The sequence below is a fragment of the Hylobates moloch genome, unplaced genomic scaffold (assembly GCF_009828535.3).
Source record: "Hylobates moloch isolate HMO894 unplaced genomic scaffold, HMol_V3 SCAFFOLD_3, whole genome shotgun sequence".
NCBI classification, from domain to species: Eukaryota; Metazoa; Chordata; class Mammalia; order Primates; family Hylobatidae; genus Hylobates; species Hylobates moloch.
The window spans coordinates 69,275,270-69,299,826 of NW_026652278.1; the positions used below are offsets into that span (position 1 = coordinate 69,275,270).

The window sequence follows — 24,557 nt, forward strand, 5'->3', positions numbered from 1 at the left end:
TTTGATAACGAACAGAATATTTATGTGATTTTTTTTTTTTTTGAGATGGAGTCTCACTCTGTCACCTTGACTAGAGTGCAGTGGCGCAATCTCGGCTCACTGCAACCTCTGCCTCCCGGATTCAAGTGATTCTCCTGCCTCAGTTTCCCAAGTAGCTGGGACTACAGGTGCCCACCACCATGCCCGGCTAATTTTTGTATTTTTAGTAGAGACAGGGTTTCACCATATTGACCAGGCTGGTCTCAAACTCCTGACCTTGTGATCTGCCGACCGCCCTCCCCCCGCCCCCCCACCGCCGGCCTCCCAAAGTGCTGGGATTACGGGCATGAGCCACCATGCCCAGCCTAATTTGATTTGAGGATTTGCTCAGTCTGTCTTCCTTCCTTCCTTCCTTCCTTCCTTCCTTCCTTCCTTCCTCTCTCTCTCTCTCTGGTCTCTTTCTTTTTTCTTTTTTTTTTGAGATGGAGTTTCACTCTTGTTGCCCAGGCTGGAGTGCAGTGACATGATCTCAGCTCACTGTGACCTCTGCCTCCTGAGTTCAAGCAATTCTCCTGCCTCAGCCTCCCAAGTAGCTGGGATTACAGGCAAGTGCCATAACACCTGGCAAATTTTTGTATTTTTAGTAGAGATGAGGTTTCACCATGTTGGCCAGGCTGGTCTCAAACTCCTGACCTCATGGTCTGCCTGCCTTGGCCTCCCAGAGTGTTGGGATTACACGCATGAGCCACCGCACCTGGCCTATGTGATCTTAAATTGTCTATTCACAAACTGCTTGTTAGATGCAAGGGAAAAACTAGGTACTATACAATGGAGAAGTAGGACAACACCTTGATCAGGTGATCAGAATTCCTATCACCAGTGCACAGCAGATGGACATGATGTGCCTCTAAATGTGACACTTTGAGAAGGATCCATCATAATGTGTGTAGTAGTCTGCCTGGGAATGCATAATCTGAATTTAATCATGAGAAAATATTAGACAAATCCAATATTAGAATCAGTCTATTAAAATTGGGAAAATAAATAAATAATGGGATAAGCACGTCAGATGCAGTGGCTCACACCTGTAATCCCAGCACTTTAGGAGGCTGAGGCGGGTGGATTGCTCGAGTCCAGGAGTTCGAGACCAGCCTAGGCAACATGACAAAACCCCGTCTACTAAAAGTACAAAAAAATTAGTGAGGCACTGTGGTGTGCACCTGTGGTCCCAGCTACTCGGGAGGCAGAGGTAGGAGAATCACCTGAGCCTAGAGTGTCGAGGCTGCAGTGAGCCAAAAAAAATTATGCCACTGCACTCCAGCCTGGGCAATCAGAGTAAGACCCTGTCTCAAATAAATAAACAAATAAATTAAAAATGAGGTAAGGGATGACTATATTCTTCAAAAATGTCCATATCTCAAAAGTCAAAATCTGAGGAAATGTTCCAGATTTTTAAAAACTATAAAGATACCACAGTTAAATCCTGAACTAGATTCTGTTCCAGAGGAGAAAATTTCTATGAAGGACATTATTGGGTAATTGACTAAATTGAAATATGGGCAGTAGATTAGATAACAATGTTACTGAAGTTGATGTTGATGTCCACACTGTAGCTATGTAAGAGAATATCCTTATTCTCAGAAAAGATACACTGAAGTTTTCAGAAGTAAAAAGACATGATAAATGTAACTTCCTCTCAAGTAGTTCAGGGAAATAAAATTGTATGCAGAGAAAGAGTATATGCAAATGATGCAAAATGTTAACAATATTGTGCACCTGGGTAAATGATATACAGATGCTTTTTGTACTATTTTATTCCTGCAACTTTTTTTCTAAATTTGGAATCCTTTTCAAATAAAATACACTTTAAGCAGGCTAATAATTAAAATCTAAACTAAAATTATATTGGGAAACATTATGCTAAGTGAAATAAGCTAGACACAAAAAGACAAATATTGTATGATCTCACTTACATGAGGTACCTAGAATAGGCAAATTTATAGAGACAAAAAGTAGAGTAGCAGTTACCAGGGGCTGGAAGTAAAGAGGAGGGGGGAGTTATTGTTTTATGGGTACAGAGTTTCTTTTGGGGTGATGGAAAAGTTCTAAAAATGCATAGAGGTAGTAGTTGCACATTGTGAATGTACTTAATGTCACTGAATTGTGCATTTAAAATTTGTTAAAATAGTAAATTTTATGTTATGTATATTTTTCAAAATAAAAAAGTATCTTCAAGATGTTTACTTCCATTATAAAAGGATTCCCTACAATTACTTAAATATAAGCTCCCTTTGTTTATTTAAACAATTTTATACAGCTTTCAAGATTCACATCAGCTACTTTTTGAAGATTCCACTTATAACTGATTATGTAGTATCTGTATTTCATTTTAGTTGGTTTTTAAAAATAGATTATTGAAAAACTGACATTCACCTTGGGCAAGGCTCTTAGCTTTTTTCAGCATCCAGGTTCTCCACTTGTCAAAGCAAAAGACTCTTCAGGATACTTACTTACTTCATCATCTAGTTCTCTTAGAAAAAGGATGCTGGTGGTTTTGCTTCACAAAAATATTTCATAAACATAAGCCTTTTCTTTTTCTCACAATGATAATACCAGGCGGAATGAAGAAAACAGATGTTGCTTATAAGGCGTCTAATAGACATGTTTGCATTGTAAGCTGATCTGACTCTGAATTTGGCATCTGCTCCATTCACTGTGTGGACTGAGCATTTTTGCCTCACAGTTTGGCAGAAAAGTTAATATTGACTTTTGACTGTTACCTGAAAACTCAGTGATAAAATACTCTTACTAAACCTCTTGAGAGAGTGATTTTACAGTCTCAGCAAATGTCTTTAAAATACATCATTCTATTAACCATTTTAATTTTATTCTTTGGTTGGGAATACTTATTTGTTTCATCTAATACAGAGCATTCCCCAAATCTGACTGGGAAAAGTCTGTGTGGTCAGAATGGTAGAAGAAGAAGGACATAAATCACTTATAATGTTCTCTACAGGTCATTATACCACAGCTTCTCAATTAACCTTCATCCCCCTCAGGCTGCCCAGGGCCTCAGGGAAGGCCCAGAAGCCTAGTCGCAGCACAGTTTCTCATTATTATCTGCTTTTGTGTGTATTTGAGTGTTACTGCAGCAGCTCAGGTTTCCCCTAAGGGGAAGGTAGCCCAGATTCTTCTGCTCTTGACCTGTCTTATTTGCAATTATCCTTTTTTTCTTTTTTCACAGTTTTATTGTGGCATAATAGACATACAATAAACTGTACAAATCTAAAGTGTACAATTGTATAACTTTGGACATATGTGTATACACCCATGAAACCATCACTATGGACATATCCACTGCTCCCATGGCCTTTTCAAATCATGCCTTCCTGCTCCTTCTCATCCCCTTTTGGATTGTTTCCAGTTTGGGGCTATTACAAATAAAGCTGCTGTGAACATTCATTTACAAGTCTTTGTGTGGATATGTGCTTTCACCTACCTTGGATAAATACCTAGAAATAAAATGGGTCATATCATATGCACATGTTTCACTTTTTAAGACTGACAGATGGTTTTGGAAAGTGGTCTTACCATTTTACATTCCCACAATTAGTGTATGAGAGTTCCAGTTGATCACACCCTTGCCAACACTTGTTATAGTCAGTCTTTTCAGTTTTAGCCATTCTGTGAGTGTGCAGTGGTAGCTAATTGTGATTTTAATTTGCATTTCTTTAATGAATAATGATATTGAACATTTTTTCATTTGCTTATTTGGCATCTATCTTCTTTGCTAAAATGTTAAATACTTTTGCCTACTTTGTATTGAGTTGTTTCTTGTATTGAGGTACCAAGCATTTAATTGTGACAAAGTTCAGATTATTTTTTCTTCTATAAAAGTTGTATTCTTAGCCAGGTGTGGTAGCTCACACCTGTAATCCCAGTGCTTTGGGAGGCCAAGGCGGGCAGATTACTTGAGCCCAGGAGTTCAAGACCAGCCTGAGCATCTCTACAAAAAAATGCAAGAATTAGCCAGGCATGGTGGCACATGCCTGTAGTCCCAGCTACTAGGAAAGCTGAGGTGGGAGAAGAGCTTCAGCCCAGAAGGTCAAGGCTGCAGTGAGCCATGAGTGTGCCACTGCACTCCAGCCTGGGTGATAATGAGACACTGTCTCAAAAATAAATAAATAAATTTTTAAAAAAGAAAAGTTTGTACTTTTCACATCTTACTAAGTGATCTTTAGCAAACCCAAGATCACTAAGATTTTCTCCTATGTTTTCTCCTCAAGAGTTTTAGGATTTTATTCCGTACATTTATGTCTGTGATTCATTTCAAGTGAATTTTTGTAGATAGTGTAAGGTAAAGGTTAACGTGCTTTTTTTTTCACACATGGTATCTATTGTTCTAATACAATTTGTTAGAGTGTCCTTTCTCGATGGGATTGTTTGGGCACCTGTGTCAAAAATCAGTTGGCTGTACAGAAGTAGGTTTATTTCTGGACTCTGTTCAGTTCCATTGATCTATTTGTCTATATGCTAATACCATAGTGTCTTGGTTATTATCATTCTATAATAAATTTTGAAATCAGGTAGTGTAAATCCTCTGGCTTCGTTCTTCTTTTTCGAAGTTGAGTTTTCACTAACCTCGGTCCTTTGAATTTCCATATAAATTTTAGAAGCAGTTTGTCAGTTTCTATAAGAAAAATCTGCTAGAATTTTTATTGGTATTCCAATGAATTAATAGAAAAATTCCTGCAGAACTGATAATATTGAATCTTCTGACCTTTGAACACTTTATGTCTCTCTATTTATTTAGGCTTCTTTTATATTTCTCAGTGTTGTTTTGTCATTTTCAATGTGCAGGCCCTACACAACTTCTGTCAGATTTATTCTAAGGTACTCCAAATATTTGAAGTACCTTAGAATAAATATGGATAAATATTATTAATATTAACTTTCTAATCAATTTTTGTTGTTGAGACAGGGTCCTCCTCTGTTGCCCAGGTTGGGGTGCAGTGATGTGATCATAGCTAACCACAGCCTCAACCTTCCAGGCTTAAGCAATCCTCTCACCTTAGCCTTCTGAGTAGCTAGGTCTACAGGCATGCACCAACATGCATGGCTGATTTTTGTATTTTTTGTACAGACAGGATTTCGCCATGTTGCCCATATTGGTCTCAAACTCCTGAGGTCAAGCAGTTCACCCATCTTGACCTCTCAAAGTGCTGGGATTATAGGCATGAGCCACGATGCCTGGCTTATTCTTAGTAACTTCTAATTGTTCATTGCTCATATGTGTAATTATATATACACATTACCAGTACAGATAATTTATTTTTGTATTTTTAGTAGAGATGGTGTTTCACTATGTTGATTTTGAGACCATATCAACACATGCTTCCCTGTCCATGCGCGGTGGCTCACGCCTGTAATCCCAGCACTTTGGGAGGCCAAGGCAAGCGGATCACCTGAGGTCAGGAGTTTGAGACCAGCCTGGCCAACATGGCGAAACCCCATCTCTACTAAAAATACAAAAATTAGCTGGGCGTGATGGAAGGCACCTGTAATCCCAGCTACTCGCGAGGCTGAGGCAGAAGAATTGCTTGACCCTGGGAGGCAGAGATTGTAGTGGGCCGAGATCATGCCATTGCACTCCAGCCTGGGCAACAAGAGTGAAACTCCACCTCAAAAAAAAAAAAAAGAACAGATTGACTTGATGGCAAGTTGTTGTGTCTCAACTTGAGCTCTTTAGAATAAATATTAGGGGAAGCTCATGATGTTTGGGAAAAGACCTCCCATCCGGGCACAGTGGCTCATGCCTGTAATCCCAGGCCAAGGCGGGCAGATCACAAGGTCAGGAGTTTAAGACCAGCCTGGCCAGCATGGTGAAACCCCATCTCTACCAAAACTACAAGAATTAGCTGGGCATGGTGGTGCGTGCCTGTAGTCCCAGCTACTCAGGAGGCTGAGGCAGGAGAATTGCTTGAACCTGGGAGGCAGAGGTTGCAGTGGCCAAGATGATGCCACTGTACTCCAGCCTGGGCAACAGAGCAAGACTCCATCTCAGGGGAAAAAAAAAAGACCTCCCTAACGGTAATGCTCAAGACTTTCTCTTACTGTCAAGGCTGAAGAATGAGACAGGTGCTTAGATCATATATTGGTCTGACCCAATATGACATTTCTGCTGCTGTTACACAATACTCATGGTTTTTTTTGCCTGTGTTCTAGGTTTTCTGTCTCAACTGGTCTCTGACAAGCCTCTGACTGAATGTATCCGTGCTGGCCACTATGCAGCAAGCATCATAATTAGACGGACTGGCTGCACCTTTCCTGAGAAGCCAGACTTCCACTGATGGAAGAGCTGAAAACACAAGCCCAGGAGTGCAGACACTGCCCTGATTGCTTCCTGAGAATTCCCATATTAATAAAGAAGAAAATTATCTGCCATTTTTTCCTACTATAATAATGCTGAATCTTAATTTAGAGGGTACAAGGGTACGGTAATGCTTGTAGAATCTTTATTATCTCAACAATCTAAAAAATGATGTTTATTTCGATAGTTTGATAGTGCCACTTAAATACCAATTAAACAAGAATATAACACTTCAATAGAAATTTTTATTTCATTTTCAATTACTTTGTAAATTCATGTGTATTTAGTACACTGATTCGTTTTTTTACATTTCTGCTTTGAATGCAGATGCAATTTAATATAATAGATTTTTTAATTAATTAATCTTAACATAGTAATCTTTAGCTTTTTATACAAATATATTTAATTTAGGAGTATATGTGTGTCTATACACACACATAGATAAATATACCACATATACACCTGATAGTCAAATAAGGTACAGAAATTTTATCTTGTCAATTATGCCAAATAATCTCTTTAATATGCACTCAAATATGTAATAAACTTTGGATAATTAAATAATGTGCCAAATTTAAGTTGTATCACAATATTCAAATCATAGTCTTATGGAACTCTGTAATTGGATACAAACAAAAACTTGTCATATAGGAATTTTTTTCTGTCTTTTCCCTGTGTACAGCAATACTGGGCCCTGAAATGATACCCAATTTGTTAACGGAATTATGAAGAACAGCAACATAATACACTGAAGAATAACTTAGTATCAGAGACCAATAAATCATTTTTTTAAGGATGACAAAATGGTATAATTGGACTTCTGGAGTCAGACTTAGTTACCTTTATATGACCTTAGGTAAATCTTTGAACCTCAGTTTCCTTTTTGTAAAATGGGATAATAACCCTTACATAGAAGGTCATTGAGATGATTTGAGAGAGATTACCAAGTATAAGATATTTGTTATAATGCCTTGTAAATGCTTAATAAGTAGCTGCTACTATTATGATTATTATTATTTTCTTTTTGAAGAAAAAAGATAATGTTTGTAAAACTGAATTCAAATCATAGGAAAGGATTTGGCCAGGCCAGGCTGTGGCTCATGCTTGTAATCCCAACACTTTGGGAGGCCAAGGTGGGAGGATCACTTGAGCCTAGGAGTTCAAGACCAGCCTGGGTAACAAAGTGAGGCCCCACCTCTACAAAAAAATTTTTAAATTATCCAGCCACAGGCTGGGCATGGTGGCTTACCCCTGCAATTCCACCACTTTGGGATGAGGCAGGTATCACTTGAGGTCAAGAGTTCGAGACCAGCCTGGCCACCATGTTGGTGAAACTCCATCTCTGTTAAAAATACAAAAATTAGCCAGGCATGGTGGTGGATGCCTGTAATTCCAGCTACTTGGGAGGCTGACACAGGAGAATTGCTTGAACCTAGGAGGCGGAGGTTGCAGTGAGCCAAGATCACACCACTGCATTCCAGCCTGGGCAACAGAGTGAGACTCCATCTCAAAAAAAAAAAAAAAATTACTTGTGGTGGTTTGCACCTGTAGGCTCAGCTACTCAGGAGGCTGAGTTGGGAGGATCGCTTGAGCCCAGGAGTCTGAGGCTACAGTGAGCCATGATCACAGCGCTGTACTCCAGCCTGGGCAACAGGACAAGACCTTGTCTCAAATAAATAAATATATAAAGTTAAAAACTTGTATGTTGAACTTTAGAAAGTTGAGCACTATCTGTAGTGCAATTAATTTAAATATAAAGTAGTTTGATATTTTACAGTGGTGCCAAAGCGATCCAATGGGGAAAGGAAAATCTTTTCAATAGATGATGCTATAAAAACTTGATATTCATAAGGAAAAAAAATGAATCTTTGACCCTGACCTCATACCGTACAAAAAATTGAGATAAAACATTGTCACAACATAAAAGCTAAAACTATTAGACTTAAAGAAGAAAACAGGAGAATATTTTCACAAGTTGGGGTAAGCAAAAGTTCTTGGAAAGAACCATGAGAGCACTAACCATATAACAAAAATATTGATAAATTAGATTTCAAAAAATTAGAACTTTATGTTCATCAAAAGATACCATTAAATTACCCCATAGGCCAGGATACAATAATTGCAACATATATATCTGAACTTACATGCAGAATGTATCTTAATACTCTTACAACTCAAAAATACAGATACTTTACAAAAGAAGATATATCAATCACTAATAAGTACATCATAAAGTATTCAACATTGTTATCATGGGAGAAATGAATTTTAAGACCTCATTGAGAATACTACTACACTAGAATGACTAAAATTAAAATGACAACACCAAATGTTGGAGAGGACATGGAGCAACATTGCTGATGGACTGAACAACCACTGAACATTGCTGATGTAAACTGAACAACCACTTTGGGAAAAGGCCCTTAAGTTTTTCATAAAAAAGTAAACATATGCCTATTCTTCATCCAGTTGTTGCACTTCTGGGTATTTACCCAACAGAAGTGAAAGTATATGTCCACCAAAGGACTTGCAGCAGTATTCATCATTGCCAAAAACTGGAAAGGGATAGTTGTCCATCAACAGGAGAGCAGATAAACTGATATATTCAAACAGTGGAATAATACTTAGCAAAAGAGGACCGAGTGTGATGGCCCACGCCTGTAATCCCAGCAATTTGGGAGAACGATGTGGGAGGATCACTTGAGCCCAGGAGTTAAGACCAGCCTGGACAATATAGTGAGGACCCCATCTCTACAGAGAAAAAGCAAAATTAGCTGGGCATGGCGGTGCACACCCGTATTTGCTACCCAGGAGGCTGAGGTAGGAGAATTGCTTGAGCCCAGAAGGTCAAGACTGCAGTGAGCCATGATTGGGTCACTGCACTCTAACGTGGGTGACAGAGGGAGACCCTGTCTCAAAAAGAAAAAATAGTAAAAGGAGGAAATTAACTGCTGATAAAACAACATGAATCAGTTCAACAATTAAAAAAACCTTACTGAATTAAACCAGATACAAAAGCATACAAACTGTGAGATTCCATGTATTTGAAAGTCTAGAACAAGCAAAACCAACCTACAGTGAAAAAGAGCAGTGGTTGCCTTTGTAGGGGAGGAGGAAAGTGGAAACTGACTAGAAAGGGTCGTGCGGGGACTTTCTGAACTGATGATGATGTGCTGCATCGTAATAGGATTACACAGTTACGTGCATTTGTCAACACTCAGGAAATAGCCCACTTAAGTTGTGATTTCATTATATTTAGGTTTTACCTCACACACACAAAAAGAATTATAGGCTGGCCACGGTGGCTCACACCTGTAATCCCAGCCCTTTGGGAGGCCAAGGTGGGTGGATCACTTTAGCCCAGGAGTTTGAGACCAGCTGGGCAACATGATGAAACCCCATCTCTACAAAAAAAAAAAAAAAATTAGCTGGGCATGATTGTGCATGCCTGTGATCCCAGCTACTCAGGAGGCTGAGATGGGAGGATCACTTGATCCCCAGATGTTGAGGATGCAGTGAGCCTTGATTGCACAACTGTATTCCAGCCTAAGGGAAAGCCTGCCTCAAAAAAAAAAAAAAAAAAAGAATTATATGCAAATAATGAATTCTAGGTAAATAGAATACATACTGATAGAGATAAACTGTACTGAGGTTTTCAACCTATGGTAAAGTGCATCAAGAAATAAGAAACACAAAGAGGGAGATGAGTAGATGAAAGATAAGGTAAATATAACAAAATTTTTTGAGACGGGGACTTACTCTGTTGCCCAGGCTGGAGTGCAGTGGCACCGTCTCGGCTCACTACACAACCTCCACCTCCTGGGATCAAGCAATTCTCATGCCTCAGCCACCCTAGTAGCTGGAATTATAGGCATGTGTCACCACACCTGGCTAAGTTTTGTATTTTTAGTAGAGATGGGGTTTTGCCATGCTGGCCAGGCTGGTCTCACTCCTGGCCTCAAGTGATCCTCCCACCTCAGCCTCCCAAAGTGCTGGGATTAAAGGTGAGAGCCACTGCACTCAGCCAATTTCCTATTTTTTAAAAGGCTGAATAGTATTCAATTGTGTATATAGATCATATTCTAAAAATTCATTTATCCATTGATGGGCACTTTGGTTATTTCCGTATCTTGGCTATTGTGAATAATGCTGCTGGGAGCATGAGAGAACAGACATATCTGTGACATACTGACTCCAATTCCTTTGGGTATATGCCCAAGAAGTGGGATTGTTGGATCATGTGGTAATTATATTTTTAGTGTTTTGAGGAACCTCCATGCTGTTTTCCAGAACGACTGTACTAATTTACGTTATCACCAACAGTATGCATGGGTTCCCTTTTCTCCACATCCTCACCAGCATTTCTTATCTTTCATGTTTTTGATAATAGCCAATCTAACAGGTAAGAGATGATATCTCATTGTGGTTTTAATTTGCATTTCTCTGATGACTAGAGATCTTGAGCATTTTTTCACATATCTATTGGCCATTCATATGTCTTCTTTTGCAAAATGTGATTCATGTCTTTTTCACATTTTAAATAGGGTTATTTGTTTTCTTATTACTGAGTAGTTTGAGTTCCTTATATATTTTGAATATTAGCCCCTTATGCGATGTGTGATTTACAAATATTTTCTTCCAATTCGTGGGGTGTATTTTCACTTTATTAATTCTTTACTATGGTGAAGCTTTTCAGTTTGATATAATCCTATTTTTCTATTTTTGTTTTCATTGCCTGTGCTTTTGGAGTCATATTCAGAAAACTGCTGTCCAGATCAATGTCATGAAGTTTTCTCCCCTTCTAGTAGTTTTATAGTTTCAGATGTTACATTTAACTCTTTACACTCTGTCGTCCAGGTTGAAGTGCAATAGTGCAATCATGGCTCACTGCAGCCCCAGTCTCCCAAGCTGAAACAAGCCTCCCACCTCAGCCTCCCAAGTAGCTGAGACCACAGCATGCACCACCACACGCAGCTAACTTTTTTTTTTTTTTATAGATGGGGTCTCCCTATGTTTCCCAGGCTGGTCTCAAACTCCTAGGCTCAAGTGATCCTCCTACCTCAGCCCCCCAAAGTGCTGGCATTACACAGCACCTGGCAAAGTTGTTTATTGTATGAGGTGAGATAAGGAGCTATTTTCATTCTTCCACTTATAGATATCCACATATGGAAGAATGGAAGTTTTCCCAGCACCATTTATTGAAAAGACTGTCCTTTCCCCATTGTGTGTTCTTGGCACCTTTGTCATAAATCAATTGACCATAGATGTATGGATTTATTTCTGGAATCTCTATCCTATTCCATTGGTCAATATGTCTGTTTTTAATGCCAGTACCATACAGTTTGGTTACTATAGCTTTCTAATAGATTTTGAAATCCAGTAGTGTGATGCCTCCTCCTTTGTTCTTTTTAGTCAAGATTGCTTTGGTTATTCAGGTCTTAGGTGCTTCTATACAAATTTTAGGATTTTTTTTCTCTTTCTATGAAGAATAGTATTGGAGGCCAGGTGTAGTGATTCACGCCTGTAATCTCAGCACTTTGGGAAGCTGGGGCAGGCAGATTGCTTGAGCTCAGGAGTTTGAGACCAGCCTGGGCAACAAAGTAAGACCCCGTGTCTACAAAACATACAAAAATTAGCCAGATGTAGTAGCATGCACCTATAGTCCCAGCTACTCAGGAGGCGGAGGTGGGAGGATGGCTTGAGCTTCGGAGGCAGAAATTGCAGTGAGTACTCCTGTCTGGGCAACAGAGCCACACCCTGTCTCAAAAAAAAAAAAAAGAATGACACTGGAATTTTGATAGGGATTGCATCACTTTGGGTAGTATGGACATTTAAAAAATATTAATTATTCCAATGCATGAACAAAGGATAACTTTCCACTTATTTATGTCCTCTTTAGTTTCTTTTTTAACATATTTAATGTATCCAACTGATTCTTAAATTTCTTTCATCAATGTTTATAGTTTTTAGTATACAGATCTTTCACTTCCTTTGTTAAATTTACTCCTATGTAATTTATTCTTTTGTTGCTATTGTAAATAGGATTGTTTTCTTATTTTTTTCTCAGATAGATCATTGTTAGTGTATGAAAGTGCTACTCTTTTGTATGTTGATTTTGTATCCTGCAACTTTACTTCATTCATTTATCAGTTCTAATATTTTTTGGGTGGAATCTTTTGGATTTTGTATATATAAAATTCTATCATCCACACAGACAATTTCACTTTTTCCTTTCCTATTTGGATGCCTTTTATTTTCTTTTCTTGCCCAATTACTCTGGCTAGCACTTTTAGTACTGTTTTGAGCCAAAGTGGTAGGAATGGGCATCTTTTTCTTGTTCTTGGTCTTAGAGGAAAATCCTTCAACTTTTTATCACTGAATATAATGTTAACTGTGGCCCTGTCATATATGGCCTTAATTGTATTGAGGAACATTCTTTCTATACCTAACTTGCTGAGAGTTTTTATCATAAATAGATCTTAAATTTTCTCAAATGTTTTTTCTGCATCTATTGAGATGATCACATGGTTTTTGTCTTTCATTCTGTTAATACGATGAATCACGGTTATTGATTTGAATATGTTTAATCAGCCTTACATCCCAGGGATAAATCCCATTTGATCATGGCAAATGATCCTTGAATATACTATTGAATATGCTTTGCTAGTATTTTGTTGAGGATTTTTTGCATTTATGTTCATCATTGATATTGGCTGGTAGTTTTATTTACTTGTAGTGTCTTTGTCTGGCGTTGGTATTAGGTTAATGATTACCTTGTTTAGAAGTATTCCCTCCTCTTCAATTTGGTGGAAAAATTTGAGAAGGATTGATATTAGTTCTTCTGTAAATGGTAGAATTTAGCCATGAAGTCATCTGATCCTGAGCTTTTTTTTTTTTTTTTTTATGGGAGACTTTTAATTACATACTCAATCTACTTACTCATTATTGGTCTGTTCAGATTTCGAATTTCTTCGTGATTCGGTCTTGGTAGGTTATATGTTTCCAGGAATGTACCATTTCTTCCAGGTTGTTCAATTTTTTTGGTGTTCATAGTACTCTTTTTGATCTTTTGTATTTCTGTGTGTGTTATCAGTTGTAATGTCTCCTCTTCCACTTTTATTTTCTTTTTTGTCACCCAGGCTGGAGTGGAGTGATGTGACACAACACACTGTAACCTCAAATTCCTAGGCTCAAGTGATCCTCTGCCCTGAATTAGCCTCCCAGCTGGCTAGGACTACAGGTGCTCACTACCACACCCAGCTAACTTTTTTATTTTTTGTAGAGGCAGGGTCCTGCTTTGTTTCCCAGGCTGGGCTCAAACTCATCTTCCCACCTTGACCTCCCAAAGTGCTGTAATAACAGGCATGAACCACCATGCCTGGCCCCATTTTATTTATTTGAGTCTTCTCTCTTTTATTTCTGTTTGTTTGTTTGTTTGTTTTGTTTTTGTTTTTGAGACGGAGTTTCACTCTTGTTGCCCAGGCTGGAGTACAATGGTGTGATCTCAGCTCACCACAACCTCCACCTCCCAGGTTCAGGTGATTCTCCTGCCTCAGCCTCCCTGGTAGCTGGGATTACAGGCATGTGCCACCACGCCTGGCTAATTTTGTATTTTTAGTAGAGACGGGATTTCTCCATGTTGGTCAGGCTGGTCTCAAACTCCCAACCTCAGGTGATCCACCCACCTCGGCCTCCCAAAGTGCTGGGATTACAGGCATGAGCCACCGTGCCCAGCCCTCTCTTTTATTTCTTATTCTAGCCAAGAGTCCATTTCATGGCTGGGTGTGGTGGCACACACCTGTAATCCCAGCACTTTGGGAGGCCAAGATGGGTGGATCACCTGAGGTCAGGAGTTTGAGACCAGCCTGGCCAACATGGTGAAACCCCATCTCTACTAAAAATACAAAAATTAGCCAGGTGTGGTGGTGGGCACTGTAATCCCAGCTACTTGGGAGGCTGAGGCAGGAGAATCGCTTGAGCCTCGGAGACAGAGGTTGCAGTGAGCTGAGATCATGCCATTGCACTCCAGCCTGGGTGACAGAGCAAGAATCCATCTCAAAAGAAAAAAAAAAAGAGTCCATTTCATTTAGCTTTCCAAAAACCAATTTTGTTGGTCTTTTCTATTGTTTGTCTAGTCTCTAATCATTTATTTCTGCTCTGATCATTGTTATTTCCTTCCTTCTGCTAGCTTTGGGCTTAGTTTGTTCTTCTAGTTCCTTGAGGTGTTACATTTGTTTATTTGATAACTTTTTTCATTTTGAAGGTAGACATTTTTTGCTATAAACTTTACTCTTAGAACCACTTTTGCTGTATTGCATAAGTTTTGGTATGTTTTGTTTTCATTTTTGTCTCAAGACTTTTTAAAATTTCCCCTTAAATTTATTATTTGACTTAAAGAATAGGTAGAATGTTCTTTATATGTCGGTTAGGTTTATTTGGTCTGAAGTGTAGTTCAAGTACAATGCTTCCTTATTGATTATCTGTCTGAGTGATCTGCCTGTTGTTGGAATTGAGATATTAAAATCCCCTACTATTGTAGTGTTCCTCCAGTCTATGTGTTCCTTCAGATCTCTTAATGTTTGCTTTATATATTTAGATGCTGTGATGTTGGGTATATATGTATTTACAATTATTCTCTTGATTAATTGACCCCTTTATCACCATGTATGATCCTCTTTGTCTCTATTTACAGCTTTTTATCTAAAGTCTATTATATCAGGGCTGGGCACAGTGGCTCATGTCTATAATCCCAGCACTTTGGGAGGCCAATGCAGGCGAATCATCTGAGTTAGGAATTTGAGACCAACCTGGCCAACATAGTAAAACCCCATCTCTACTAAAATACAAAAATTAGCCAGGCATAGTGGTGCACACCTATAGTCCCAGCTACTCAGGAGGCTGAGGCAGGAGAATCGCCTGAACCTGGGAGGTGGAGGTTGTAGTGAGCCAAGATCATGCCAGTACACTCCAGCCTAGATGACAGAGTGAGATTCCATCTCAAAAATATATATATATTATATTTTACCTGAAATAAGTGTAGCTACGCCTGCTTTCTTTTGGTTTCCATTTGCATAGAATGTTTTTCCCATGTCTTCACTTTCCATCTATGAATATCCTTTAAGGTGATATGAATCTCTCATAGGCTGCATATAGTTGGGTCTTGGTTTTTTGTTTTTTAAAATCCATTCAGCCACTCTATGCCTTTTGATTGGATGATTGAATCCATTTATATTCAACATAACTATTACTAGGTAGGAATTTACCAGCACCATCTTGATCATTGTTTTCTTATTGTTTTGTAGATGCTTTGTTCCTTTCTTCCTCTATTGCTTTCTTCCTTTGTGATTTGATGGCTTTCTGTAGTGGTATGCTTTGGGTCTTTTCTTTTTATCTCTTTTGTATCTATTATAAGTTTTTGCTTTGTAGTTACCCTGAAACTTACATAAAACATCTTATAACTGGCTACTTTAAGCTACTGACAATTTAACTTTATTTATACAAACTCTACACTTGTACTCCCCCTCCTCCCATGTTTTATGGTTTTGTCAAGATTTACATCTTTTATTATTTGCATCTTAACAAATTATTGTAGCTCTAGTTGTTCATACTTTTGCTTCTTAACTTTTATACTACAGATATAATTGATTTACCCACTGCCCTTACCATATGAGAGTGTTTTGGATTTCACAACATACTTATTTTTATCAATGACTTTTATGCTTTCATATGTTTTAATGTTACTAAATAGCATCCTCTTCCTTCAGCTTGAAGAAGTTCCTTTAGCATTTCTTGTAAGCCAGGTCTAGTGGTGATAAACTGTCTCAGCTTTTATTTGTCTGAGAACATCTTTATCACTCCTTCATTTTTGAAAGACAAGATTGCTGGGTATAGTATCATGGGTTGACATTTTTTTTTCTTTGAGGTTTTTGTTTTTTTTTTTTTGAGATGGAGTCTTTCTCTGTCCCCCCAGGCTGGAGTGCAGTGGTGCGATCTCGGCTCACCGCAACCTCCACCTCCTGGGTTCAAGCCATTCTCCTGGCTCAGCCTCCCGAGTAGCTGGGACTACAGGCGCCCGCCAACACACCTGGCTAATTTTTTGTATTTTTAGTAGAGACGGGGTTTCACCATGTTAGCCAGGATGGTCTCGATCTCCTGACCTCGTGATCCGCCCACCTCGGCCTCCCAAAGTGCTGGGATTACAGGCTTGAGCCACCGCGCCCGGCCAAGATCTTTGAGGTTTTTGAATATGTCATTCTGCTTCCTTCTAGCCTGCCTTTGCTGCTCCCCAAGCTCTCTCTTTGTTTTAAATTTTACCAATTTGATTATGATGTGTCTCAGTATGAGTCTCTTTTGATTCATCCTATTTGGTTTCTTTTGGGCTTCCTGAATCTGGATTTCTATTTTCTTCACCCAGGCTTAGGAAGTTTTCTGCCATTATTACTTTGAAAATGTTTTCTGTCCTTTTATCTCTCCTCTCTCCTTCAGGTATACCAGTAATGCTTATGTTGTTACATTTGATGGTGTCCTGTAAGTCTTTTAAGCTATCATTACTCTTTTAAGTTCTTTTTTGTTTTTGTTCCTCAGATTGGATGATTTCTAATGATCTGTCTTTAAGTTAAATGATCCTTTCTTCTGCTTGATCTAGCCGGCTGTTGAATCCCTCTATTTAATTTTTCAGTTCAGTCATAGTATTATTCAGCTCTATGATTTCTGTTTGGTGCGTTGTTTTCTTTTGGTTTTTGTTTTGTTTTGTTTTGTTTTTGAGACAGGGTCTTGCTCTGTTGCCCAGGCTGAAGTGCAGTGGCATAATCATGGCTCACTGGAGCCTTGACCTCTTAGGTTCAAGCAATCTTCCCACCTCAGCCACCTGAGTAGCTGGAAACACAGGCATGCACCACCACACCTAGCTAATTTTTTAATAAAAATTTTTGTGGAGATACATCTCCCTGTGTTGCCCAGGCTGGTCTCAAACTCCTGGGCTCAAGCAATCCTCCCACCTTAGCCTCCAAAAGTGCTGGGATTACAGGCATGAGCCACTGCTCCCACACCCTGATTGGTATTTTTTAATACTCTCTCTCTGTTGAAATTCTCAGTTTGTTCTTACATTGCTCTCCTGACCTCAGTGAGCATCTTTATGACCATTATTTTCTATTCCCTGTTGGGTAAATTGCATCTCCACTTCACATCAGTTCTAGAGATTTATCTTGTTCTTTTTTTTTGGAAATATACTCTCCTGTTTTTTCATTTACCTTGCCTTTTTGTTGGTTTCTGTACGTTAGATAGGAACTGCCTCTCCTAGTCTTGTCAGACTGGCCTCATAATAGGGAATCTCACCAATCCATCTGGCCAGAGACTTTAAATTTTCTCTCAAACCTTTATGTTCATCCAAACTACTGTTTCTGGTTTGGGTGGCCCCTTGGAGATTAGAATGTGCCATGTCCTGGCCAGGCACAGTAGCTTAAGCCTGTAATCTCAGTACTTTGGGAGGCGAAGACAGGAGGATCACTTGAGCCCAAGAGTTTGAGACCAGCCTGGACAACATAATAAGGCCCTACTTCTATATTAATATATTAAATAAAAATAAAGAGGGAAAAAAAGAATATGCTATGTCCTCTCCATACCCCAAGATTGGTAAGGTAGAAGCAGCCTCTCTTGATATAGCTGGAAAGGTTGAGGTGTTGCATATGTGTTCCAGTTCCTTCTATCTTCACAGTGAAGCTGAGTGCAAACATTTTCTTCCACCTTCTCTGCACAAAGCTGGGGAGAGAATCTGTGGCAGATGTTTGTCTTCACATTTAGGCAGCACCCCTCTGTTCCTGGGGAAATAGCTGTTGGAAGTGGGCCCATTGTATATCTGCCTCTTTGTTTTCTGTGATCTAGGCCACTCAGGAATGCAAAGTCCCATCAATTCCTAGAGTAAGGGTTTTTTGTTGTTGTTGTTTTGTTTTTTCAGGGACAGAGTTTCACTCTTGATGCCCAGGCTGGAGTGCAATGGTGCCATCTCAGCTCACTGCAACCTCCACCTCCCAGGTTCAAGTGATTCTCCTGCTCAGCCTCCTGAGTAGCTGGGATTACAGGCACCTGCCACCATGCCTGGCTAATTTTTGGATTTTTAGTAGAGATGGGTTTTCACCAAGTTGGCCAGACTGGTCTCAAACTTCTGACCTCAGGTGATCCACCAGCCTCAGCCTCCCAAAGTGCTGGGATTATAGCCATGAGCCACTGCGCCCAGCCTAGAGTGAGGTTCTTAAGGAGACGGTCCCTTTGGTAGGAGATATAGAATTTGTGGCACTCAGTGCATGTAAAAACTCCTTCTCAAGAAGAATGGATAGGCCTGGATTTATCATTGGGGTGAGCCAAAGGAAAGGCTCAGGAAGTGCCAATCTCTGGCTCAGGTTGCTGTAGAGCTACTGTTGTTTGTCTGCCCCATTAACTCCCCGGGCAAGTTCATTAGAAGCCAGGCCATGAAGTAGCCACTGGAAGTGTGTGCCATAAACCTCCTCTGGAAAGAAAATGGAAGCTGTACATTCCAACCCATTCTGTGCACTACTACAAGGGGGTCTAACCCCTGGAAGTGTTTGTGCACCTGTTTAAAACCATCTCTTTGTTCTGTGATCTACGGAGACTCACATATGCCTAGTCCCTTCTGCTCCCAGGTCTAAGAGGTTTAGGATGGAATCCTTTGGGAGATAACCGTAAAAAACTGGAGCACTTGATGCTTGGCATAAGCCTCTTCTGGAGAGAAACAAGGAGCTGCATTTCCATAGCCCCTTCTCTGCACTGCTTCCAGGGGATAAAGCCCCTGGTAATGCTTGCATATGAAACCACTACTTTTTTCTGTGGACTAGAGAGACTCAAATATGCTTAGATCCCCTCTATTACTAGAGCTAGAAGATTTAGGATGCAATTCCTCAGATGGAAACTGTAAACATTGGGGTGCTTGTGTGGACAATCTCCTTCCAGAAGGGATTAATAGACCTGGAGTTATTGCTGGAGTGAACCAGGAAAGAAAGCTTGGGAAATGCCAATCTGCTTATCAGGCTGCCGGCAGGCTTCTATTTTGTCTGCCTCTTTAACTCCCTGATGCAAGTTAGTTAAAAGCAAGGCTGTTAAGTAGCCACTGAAAGAGTGTGTCATAAACCCCTCCTGGGGAGAAAGAGGGATGCATTTTTTAAGCCCTTTCTCTGCGTTCTTCCCGGGAGATGCAGCCTCTAGAAGTGCTTGTGCATCTATAAAACTGCCAGTTTTCTCCTGTGGTCTAGAGAGACTTCTGTATGCCTGATTCCCTCTACTCTCAGAGTTGGTGGATTAAGAAACCAACCATAGAGAAGATACATGTTGGAGATTCCTTTCCCAGTTTTATAGCACAGTGCCCAGAATGCTATCCATGCCTGAGTGTGGCTTGGCTTCTCCTGCCCACTCAAGTGGATGTTTTCTCAGTTGCCCAGTGGGTGTCTCTCAACTGGTCCCTGACTTTCTCTCAAAGGGAATTGATCTGTAAATAGATGTTGATTTCGTGTATCTGTGAGTGGAGGAGAGTCTGGAAATCCCTATTCCACCCTGTTGCTGACATCATTCCTTCCTATATATCTAATTGATCACCAAGTTCGGTCAGCAATATCTCTCTTAAATCTCTTCCTCATGTCTCCATCTCCTTTGGTGTAATTTAGAGGATTATCATATATAGTTCCCCAACTCTGGTTCTTTCCCATCACCAGTAAGTCCTCCCTCACCATGGGGACGCCTTGTTAAAGAGGAAACTCAGTCACATTCCCTGGTCTGTTTAAATCTCTTGACCATCCACCCCTTAACCACTTTAACAGCTTTCCTACTGCCATCCCTCCTTATAACCCCCACTTCAGCCTAAACATACCTTACAACTGCGCTCATGCTTCTAACTGGATTACCACTTTTCCTCTACAACTACTCATATTTAAAGATGCTGTTCAAAAGTCAGGTCATCTGTAATGTTTTATTCTGTAATACCCAGGCAATACTTCATCCATTTTTCTCTCATAGTACATTGCATATTTCCTTATCATAGTTTATGCAATTGTATTGTATCATATAACTGTTTATTAATGTATATGTCTTCTTATAAGGCAGAATTATCTACTGCCACACAGTAGATGCTAAATAAATGTTTGCTCAGTGAAGACCTTTCTCACTTCTCCAGATTTCTGTAGTGACTTAGAGACTTAGGAAAGGCAGAGTCACCAGGGATTTTGGCTGCCAGAAAAACTAGCTGTCCGTATTATCTGGCTTTACTTCTGCTCACATCCTCTGTTCTAAAACTCTTCCTTCTTCTCTATGTAGCTTCATTCTTAGAAGTCTGTCCCTTGGCCAGGTGCAGTGGCATTGTGGCATTTTAACCTGCCCTAGTTCCATGCCCCACATTCCAAGAAATGCAAGAAACAAGAAAGTATAGCCTATATGTGGGGGGAAAAAATCAACCAAAAATCGTCCCTGGGGTAGCTCAGACATTAGACTTACTAGACAAAGACGTTAAATCAGCTATTTTAAGTATGTTCAAACAGCTAAATAAAACACGTCTAAAGAACAACAACTAAAAGGCTGGGCGCAGTGGCTCATGCCTGTAATCCCAGCACTTTGGGAGGCTGAGGTGGGCAGACCACCTGAGGTCAGGAGTTCGAGACCAGCCTGGCCAACATGGTGAAACTCCGTATCTACTAAATATACAAAAATTAGCCAGGCATGGTGGTGTGCACCTGTAGTACCAGCTGCTCAGGAGGCTGAGGCAGGAGAATTGCTTGAACCTGGGAGGCAGAGGTTGCAGTGAGCAAAGATGGTGCCATTGTACTCCAGCCTGGGCGACAGAGCGAGACTCCATCTCAAAAATTAAATAAATAAATAAAATAAAATAAAATAAAGAACAACAACAACCAAAAAAGCTTGATGTCTCACCAAATAGAGAATATTAATGAGGAGATAGAAAATATTAAAAAGGAACCAAATAGAAATTCTGGAATTTAAAATTATACTCAGGCCAGGTACAGTGGCTCATGACTATAATCCTGGCACTTTGGGAGGCCGAGGTGGGTGGATCACTTGAGGTCAGAAGTTCAAGACCAGCCTGGGGAGGTGAAACCTCATCTCTACTAAAAATATAAAAATTAGCAGGGCTTTGTGGCCAGCACCTGTAATCCCAGCTACTTGGGAGGCTGAGGCTCGAGAATCTCTTGAACCCAGGAAGCTGAGCTCACACCACTGCACTCCAGCCTGGGTACAGAGTGAGACTCTGACTCAAAAAAAGTATAATTATAATAGCTCAAATGAAAATTTCACAACAGGGGCTTAACAGCAGATTTGAACAAGTGAAAGAAAAAATCGGTGGCCTTGAAGATTGAGATTATCCAGTCTGAGGAAGAGAAAAAATAAGAATGGAGACAAATGGGTAGACTAACATATAACCAACATAACACTTATCACACACAATGGAAATCCCAGAAGGAGAGGAGAGAGAAAGGGGCAAAAAGAATACTTGAAGAAATAATGGCTGAAAACTCCCTAAACTTGATGGCAAATATTAATTGACACATCCCATAAGATCAACAAATTCCAAGTAGGATAAACTTAAAGAGATCTACATTGAAGCACATTAAATCAAACTGCCAAAAACAAAGAATCCTGAAAGTAGCAAAAGAGAAGCAACTCATCATAAACAAGAGACCCACAATAAGATTAACAATTGACTTCTGATTAGAAATCATGGAAGCCAACAGGCAGTGTGGATCAAGAGAAGAAGAAAACAAGCCACAGACTGGGAGAAAATATCTGCAAAAGATGTATTTGACAAAGGACTGTTATCCTTAATACATAAAGAATTCCTAAAACTCAACAATAAGAAAAGGAACAACCTGATTTAAAAATGGGCCAAAGAGCTGAACAGACACATCACCAAAGAAATTATACAAATGACAAGCATATGAGGCCAGGCACAGTGGCTTACGCCTGTAATCCCAGCACTCTGGGAGGCCAAGGCAGGTGAATCACATGAGGCCAGGAGTTCAAGACCAGCCTGGTCAACATGGTGAAACTCCATCTCTACTAAAAATACAAAAATTAGCCAGGCGTGGCAGTGTGCACCTGTAGTCCCAGCTACTTTAGAGACTGAGGCATAAGAATCATTTGAACCCGGGACATGGAGGTTGCAATGAGCCAAGACTGTGCAATCTTGGCACTCCAGCCTGGGCAACAGAGCGAGACTCTGTCTCAAAAAAAAAAAAAAAAAAGCATATGGAAAGATGCTCAACCTCATATGTCATTAAGGAACTGCAAATTAAAACAATGAGACAAAAAATAAAAAGACAATAAGATACCATTACACACTTATTAGAACGGCCATAATTTAGAATACTAACAAACATCAAATACCAGAACAACAGGAACTCTCATTCATTGCTGGTGGGAATCCAAAATGGTACAGCCACTCTGAAAGACAGTTTGGTGGTTTCTTACAAACTGAACGTACTCCTGCCATATGTATATTCTTTGGTATTTATCCAAAGGAGTTGAAACTTACATTCACACAAAAACCTACACATGGAGGTTTACTGCAGCTTAGCCACTTTATTCATAATTGCCAAAACTTGTCCTTCAGTAGGTTAATGGATAAGTAAACTGTGGTACATCAGATAATGGAATATTATTCAACACTAAAAAGAAATACACTACTGGTGAGGCACGGTGACTCACACCTGTAATCCCAGCACTTTGGGAGGCTGAGGCAGGAAGATTGCTTGAGGCCAGAAGTTTGAGACAGCCTGGGCAACATGGTGAAACCCCATCTCTATTTTTTAAGATAAGAAAAAAAGAAAGAAACAAGCTATCAAGCTATGAAAAGACATGCAAGGATCTTAAATGCATATTATGAAGTAGAAGGACCCAATCTGAAAAGGCTACATACTATACAATTTCAACTATTTGACATTCTGGAAAATGCAAAACTATAGAGACAGTAAAAATATCAGTGGTTGCCCGGGACTGGAGAGAGGGAGAGATGATGAGGCAGAGCACAGAGGATACTTAACGCAATGACACTTCCCTGTTGATGTTATAGTTGTAGATACATGTCGTTATACATTAGTCAAAACCTACAGAATACACAATACCAAGAGTGGACCCTAATGTAAACCATAGATTTGGAGGGATAATGATGTGTCATTGTAGGTTCATTGACTGGAACAAATATACCACTTTTGTGCAGGACGTTGGTAGTGGAGGGGGCTGTGCCCGTTGGGAGTCCAGAGGTATATGGGAACTCCCGAAATTTTCTGCTCAATTTTGCTGTGAAAATTGTAGAACTGCTCTAAAAAGTCAAGTCTATTTTAAAAGAAGGTTGTGGGGTGTCATATTTAAAGCTCTGACAGAAAAAAAGTTAACCAAGAATCCAACAAAAATATCCTTCAAAAATGAAGAAATTGAGATATTCCTAGATAAACAAAAACTGAGGGAGTTTATTGAAGAAACTTCTCTAAAAGATATGCTAAGTGGCATCCTCTGGGCTGAAATGAAGGGAAACTAGACAATAATTCAAATCCACACAGAGAAATAAAGAACACTAGTCAGGCGGGGCGCGACTGCTCATGCCTGTAATCCTAGCACTTTGGGAGGCTGAGGCGGGCTGATCACCTGAGGCCACGAGTTTGAGATGAGCCTGGCCAACGTGGCAAAACCCCATCTCTACTAAAAATACAAAAATCAGCCAGGCGTGGTGGTGCATGCCTGTAATCCCAGCTATTCAGGAGGCTGAGGCAGGAGAATCGCTTGAATCCGGGGGAAAGAGGTTGCAGCGAGCTGAGATCACGCCACTGCACTCCAGCCTGGGCAAAAGAGCAAAACTCTGTCTCAAAAAAAGAATAGAAAAGAAAAGAACACTAGTCAGGGTAACCACATAAGTAAATATAGAAGACAATGTTAACATATTATTATTGTAATTCTTCTTTCTTATCTGGTTTAAAAGGCAACTGCATAAAGCAATAATTAAAAATATTTGCATATAACCTATAAAGATATAATTTGTGACAATAAAAGCATAAAGAGGGAGGTGAAGCAATATAGGAGCAAATATTTTATATACTATTGGAACTAAGTTGGTATTAATCTGAATCACAGAGAAAAAGCAGGTGAGTGATTACCAGGAACTGGGAGAATGGGAGAAATGAGGAGTGACTATTAATGGTTATGG

At 39.7% G+C, this 24,557-nt stretch overlaps 1 protein-coding gene across 4 annotated transcripts in view; it reads left to right on the forward strand.

Annotated features, from left to right (window-relative positions):
- The window catches only part of ADK (adenosine kinase), a 584,474-nt gene extending 578,051 nt beyond the window's left edge, over window positions 1–6,423 (forward strand). For all 4 annotated transcript variants that reach the window (XM_032140553.2, XM_058436404.1, XM_032140580.2 and 1 more), the window contains one exon: window positions 6,205–6,423. In XM_032140553.2, the coding sequence (XP_031996444.1) occupies window positions 6,205–6,329 (125 nt within the window). In that variant the 3' untranslated portion in view covers window positions 6,330–6,423. The remainder of the gene's footprint in view (window positions 1–6,204) is intronic.
- The last annotated feature ends 18,134 nt before the right edge of the window (window positions 6,424–24,557 follow it).